The following is a 6,000-nucleotide window of genomic DNA, read 5'->3' as shown; positions in this document are numbered from 1 at the left end:
GGAGAAAGATTGCAAAGTGCTGCAGTACAGCGGGACCTGGGGGTACTTGTGCATGAAACACAAAAGGTTAGTATGCAGGTATAGCAAGTGATCAGGAAGGCCAATGGAATCTTGGCCTTTATTGCAAAGGGGATGGAGTATAAAGGCAAGGAAGTCTTGCTACAGTTATACAGGGTATTGGTGAGGCCACACCTGGAATACTGCATACAGTTTTGGTTTCCATATTTAAGAAAGGATATACTTGCTTTGGAGGCAGTTCATAGAAGGTTCACTAGGTTGATTCTGGAAATGGGAGGTTGACTCATGAGGAAAGATTGAAGAGGTTGGGCCTCATTGGAATTCAGAAGAATGAGAGGTGATCTTATCGAAATGTATAAGATTATGAGGGAGCTTGACAAGGTGGATGCAGAGAGGATGTTCCCACTGATAGGGGAGATTAGAACAAGATGGTTGTAAATCTGTGGAGTGCTGCGGAAGCTGGGACATTGAATGGATTTCAGACAGAGATAGACAGTTTCTTAACTGATAAGGGAATAAGGGGTTATGGAGAGCGAGCAGGGAAGTGGACCTGAGTCCATGATCGGATCAGCCATAATCGTATTAAATGGCGGAGCAGGCTCAAAGGACTACTCTTGCTCCTATTTCTTATGTTCTTATGTATTATGTTCACACCTGTAGCCAGAGAGGATAGGAAAATGATGGTCAGAGCCTCTGCTATTTCCTCTTTTGCTTCTCTTAACAGCCTAGGATACATTTCATCTGGGCCTGGGAATTTATCCACTTTCAAAGCTGCTAAGCCCTTTAATACTTCCTCTCTCACTATATTTATCTTGTCTAATATTTCACTCCTCCTCCCTCATTGCAAAGTCTGCATTGCCCCTTTTTTATGAAAACGGATGTAAAGTATTCATTAAGAATCATACCTACGTCTTCCGCCTCCACACATACATTTCCTTTATGGTCTCTAATAGGCCCCACTCTTTCTCTAATTATCCTCTTGCTCTTAATATATTTATAAAACATCTTTGGGTTTTCCCTGATTTTACTTGCCAATGTTCTTTCATGCTTTCTCTTTGCTTTCCTGATATCTTTTTTTAATTGCACCCCTGCACTTATACTCCTCTAGAGTTTCTGCACTGTTGAGTTCCCAGCATCTGTCATAGGACTCTAGATTTGTTAGCCCCACCTTTTTTTTTTTAAAGAGAACATACTTGCTCTGTACCCTCAGGATCACCTCCTTGAATGCCTCCCATTGCTCTGACACTGATTTATCATCAAGTAGCCATCTCCAGTCCACTTTGGCCAAATCCCATCGCAGCTCAGTAAAATTGGCTTTACCCCAATTGAAAACTTTTATTCCTGGTCCCCCTTTGTCCTTTTCCATAATTACCCTAAATCTTACTGAATTATGATCACTAGCACCAAAATGCTCTCCCACTGATACCCTTTCCACCTGTCCCTCTTCATTCCCCAAAACCAAGTCCAGAACCGGCCTCTCCCTTGTTGGACTTGTTATATACTGGCTAAAGAAGTTCTCCTGAATGCATTTAGGAATTCTGCACCCTCTGTACCATTCACACTACCTTTTTCCCAGTTAATATTAGAGTAGTTGAAATCCCCACTATTACAGCTCTATAGTTTTTGCACTTTGCAGCAATTTGCCCACATATTCTTCTATCTCCCTCTGACTGCTTGGAGGTACAGTACACTGCCAGTAGTTTGATCACCCCTTTTTTGTTCTTTAATTCAATCCATATGGCCTCGTTTGATAACCCCTCTAACATATCATCCCTTCTCACAGCTGTAATTGTTTCTTTAATCAATACTGTGACCACCCCCCTCCTTATCCTGCCTGAAAACCCTGTAACCAGGAATGTTGAGCTGCCATACCTGCCCTTCTTTCAGCCATGTCTCAGTAAAATAGCTATAATATTGTACTCCCAAGTGTCAATCTGTGCTCTTAGCTCATTTGCCTTATTTCCTATACTCCTTGCATTGAAATATATACCATTTAGTGGTGCCAAACTCCCCCGTTGTCTATTTTCCAGCCCTTGTTTCCTGTCTTCCAAATTCACTTTTTACTTCTACTTTTCTGTTGCCCAATTCCAGATAGATATATTTTCTAAAAAGTGTCTTGTAGTTCGGCACTAACAATTTACAGCAAGAATGAATTGAGTGTGTCGACAGCCACAGAACAAACAGATAATAAAGTGAACGCATTAAACTTTATTTTTAATTATGTTTTATTCTCGAGTATGACAGCATAAATGACTGCTGCAGGCAGCTTTGCAAAATTTATCAAAAACTCTGCACAAGTAAAGCTGCTGACAATCTAAATACTAACTGCAGCCATGTTCTCAGAACTAAACTCATGTTACTAGCAATGCCACATGGGAGAAAAAAAATGGTATATATTAGTATGCATTACTTAACCTATAATATCCACTTGTGGTAAGAATATGAGGCAATAACCTCCACAAATACTGAATAAATTGCTAGGCCAACAAAGCGAAATGTCTGAGCGAGCATTTGTTAATGTTAGGCAGCTGAGCACCTCTTGTGTGGGTGGAGGTTTGATTGCACATATCAATCTGGCTGTTGGCAGCTGCTCTGTGGTATGAGCAGAGGTTGGCATCTGTAACATTTCAATCTGGGCATATACGAATGGTGCTTGAGTGATTCTATCTGTAATGGGATTTCTGTCTGGACCTGGATAAATGCTTGAAAGCTGAATGTTTCTACATAAGCTTTGTTAGATATCTGTTCGCCCAGTTTCTGCATGTGGGCATGGCCAATGTTTATACTGGCATAGGCAGGTGTTTAGTGCTTGCTTATGTCTCAATCACAATGAACAGATATTTGTTCATTATGCATTTTGGTATGGGCATGTCAGATTTTGCGTAGGTCTGGCATTTCTATCACACTTTGTTCAGACACCTGTTAGATTAGCATCTATATACAAACATTTGGTAGCCAAACCTTTTTGTGGTGTGCATGGACATGTGGGCTCTGGACATCTCTGAAAGGACATGTGCAGAATGTTAGTGGCTAAGTATGTGAATTCTGATGTGCACAGACACTTGGCAGCTAAGCATCTCTGCATGTGCTGACGCTGGTGTGTTAGTGTCTCCAATTAGGTGTATGGAGATTAGTGTCCTATCTGGGCGTGCACAGATGTTTGGTCGTTGAGTGTATCAATGAGCATGTGCAGGTAATTTAGCCTTGTGAAATTGATTAAAAACTGCTCCAGCAAAGCTGCTGGCAATCTAAATACTAACTGAAGCCATGTTTTTAGAATTAAACTCATATTGGCAATGCCACTTAGGGGAAATTGTATATATTAGTATTATTGAACTTATACTATCCATTTGTGGTAAGAATATGAGGCAATTAAATGTCCACAAATACTGAATAAACTGCAAGAGCAACACAGGTAGTTGAAGTGAACATGTTTGTTAGCTGACCATCTCTATGTGGGCACTATTGTAGTTCGGTGTTTCTGTGAGGGTATTTGTAGATGTATGCTCTGGTATGCTCACCATAATATGGATATATACATGCACAAACCAAAAAAAAAGACATTTTACTCATTTTGATTGTATTAAGAATATCTTGGCTGTAAATATTTAGTTTTGTTCAGTACTGAATAAAGTAATGTATGATCAGCTTAACAACCAGAACCAAGAGGCTTTTGCCCATAAGCACCTCTCTGCCTTCAGTACACCTTTGGACAAAACAACACATTAAGTAGTTATACTACACAATATCATTTTGGGTACAGTTGGTAATCATACAGGAACCGTTGGCTACTAAGGGTACCCAATGAGAGAAGTTTCTCCATTCTGCTCCTGAAGCTCATTTGTTACAATCTAAATAAAAAAAAACCTTCTCCTATACTTTGTGAATAGAAGTTACAATTTACGTTCTGTGTTTTTAAATACATTCCTGATAAATAACATTTAAACAATTATATTCAGAATTGAGGGCATAGGGAGCCAGCTTCCCAATATCAAAGCCTGTGTTTTCAAAACAAAATTTAGGACGTTTGTTTTGATAAATAAAACAAACCGTATAGGACTTTTTGATTACGGTCATGTCCAAAGACAGAAGACTTGTTCAAGATTCCAAAATCCTGGGCAGTGCTATCATTTATTTACAGCACACTTGATGAGTAGTGAGCATTAATTTATTTTTATATATTTAGATGTTTATATCAATTATCTAATAGTCACTACTGCTTCTGGAAGCAGTACCTGTAAAAAGGCCAGATGACAAAAATAAGTGAGAACTGGTCAGAAAATTGCTAGAATCCTTGGTAATATCGTTATTTACTGCCCAGGTTGGTGGTCACATTGTTCTAAAGCCATTTAGGTTGTGGAATAATTACAATTATGTGCCTTAGAATGGGTACAATTCACCCTGTACCACATTATATAAAGATTTCTATATGGCTTCTTAAAAATAACATTCTGTACATTACATGGTCTATTTGAATCTTACATTGAATATAAGGAACAATATCGATAGAATATAATAATTCAGTTCCTTTGGTCTTTGCTGCTGCTTCATGTTTTCTTGTATGGCAGTTGTTGGATTCACCATTGCCCAGGTATGGCTATACCGCACTCGTACCAATGGACGTACTTGATGTGTGTTTGTCCACCTATTGTACCAAACATAACCGGCTCCTGGCGAACACTTCGGTAAAAACCTAAAGGTCACAAGACAACAGCCTTACTTAAAATAACCAGATAGTATTAATGCTTTGAAATGGTACTAAACATTATGACTGGGTTGCTCCTTGGCTAAGGGGCAACTAGGAATTTATGTAGTCAGTTATATACCAATAGTATTAGAGTAATATATGCTTTTTGAATGAGCCTGTTAAAAGGGAAAAAATGTAGTGTGGAGAACTTTCTGTTTGTAAACTATCAAAAATTAAGAGTCATGTCAAAGATTACAATTCCTTCTTGTGAACATTATTCAAAACTGTGCCGAGACTGGAGGATGCCTAAGGCATTGTTAAACAAGAATTTTTACACACAATACAATTTTAATTTAAAAAATAGTAATGTTTGGTGCTGCCAAAGAAGGTGGATGTAGGTTGGAATCCCAGTCTCTAGCTCTGAACAGAGCCTGCAGCATCTCTCAACTGAGTCCAAATCAAATCTAGCTTTAAAGGAGAGTGCATTATATGTTTCAATGTGACTGTAATCTAACCCAGCCAAGAGCACTGCAATGCTTTCATCTCTGCTACGTAATCATCTACTTATATATCGCACAATGTTAACTAACAGAGAACAAGATCAGGCGACTAAAATTCTTGAAATTTAGCTCACCTTGTCTGATTGGCAGCTGATCAGGAAGGAGATGTTCTCCTGTTCTGCCATCCAGGAATGAGTCCACAAACTGACAGTGATCCTCTCCATGCCCTGATAAATCTCCTATGTTGTAGAAAACTCCTACATTTTTTTTAAGGGAAAAGAATGGTGTCTGGTTTGGTAACAAGGCTAATTCTTATTTGATTTTCCCGTACCCTGATTCTCACAATTTCATTAGTGAATTGCACATATTTTTAAAAATTCAATCAACCACCTACATGCTGACAGAAATTGGGCATTGGGTTCATAATTTACATGATGGTTACTGGAAAATCAAATACCTATGAACTCCATTTAAGCATACAAGATAAATTTACATTTTAAACATTCATAGTTTATTAGTTATAGCCTTCATCCTGAATTTAAACACTTCAATAATGTGATCTGATCAGTATTTGTAATGTGGAAAGGGCTGTGGATACTGCATAAAGCATAAGCTCTCCACTGCTATGCCCACAGTATACCTCCCAAACAGTCATTATGTTCAACTACTCAGCTGGATAATGGAACTAGAATAATTCATGAACTGATTACATTTGGGGGTGGGGGAATTGGCTGAAATGAACCTGCCAATAAGTTTAATGGAAACAATGAGTGTTCCAGATTTTCTGTTTCCATG

General features: G+C 38.6%; 1 protein-coding gene across 1 annotated transcript in view; it reads right to left on the bottom strand.

The window, feature by feature from the left end:
• Positions 1-2,361: 2,361 nt before the first annotated feature.
• The window catches only part of LOC139275554 (target of Nesh-SH3), a 200,214-nt gene continuing 196,575 nt past the window's right edge, over positions 2,362-6,000 (bottom strand). Inside the window, exons 16-17 of the mRNA XM_070892723.1 lie at positions 5,340-5,462; positions 2,362-4,711 (exon numbers count right to left, since the gene is read on the bottom strand). Of these exons, the coding sequence (XP_070748824.1) occupies positions 4,596-4,711; positions 5,340-5,462 (239 nt within the window). The 3' untranslated portion in view covers positions 2,362-4,595. The remainder of the gene's footprint in view (positions 4,712-5,339; positions 5,463-6,000) is intronic.

This window comes from Pristiophorus japonicus, chromosome 11 (assembly GCF_044704955.1).
Source record: "Pristiophorus japonicus isolate sPriJap1 chromosome 11, sPriJap1.hap1, whole genome shotgun sequence".
NCBI lineage: Eukaryota > Metazoa > Chordata > Chondrichthyes > Pristiophoridae > Pristiophorus > Pristiophorus japonicus.
Note: the sequence above shows the minus strand (reverse complement) of the source record. Positions and strands in the feature narration are given on the sequence as shown.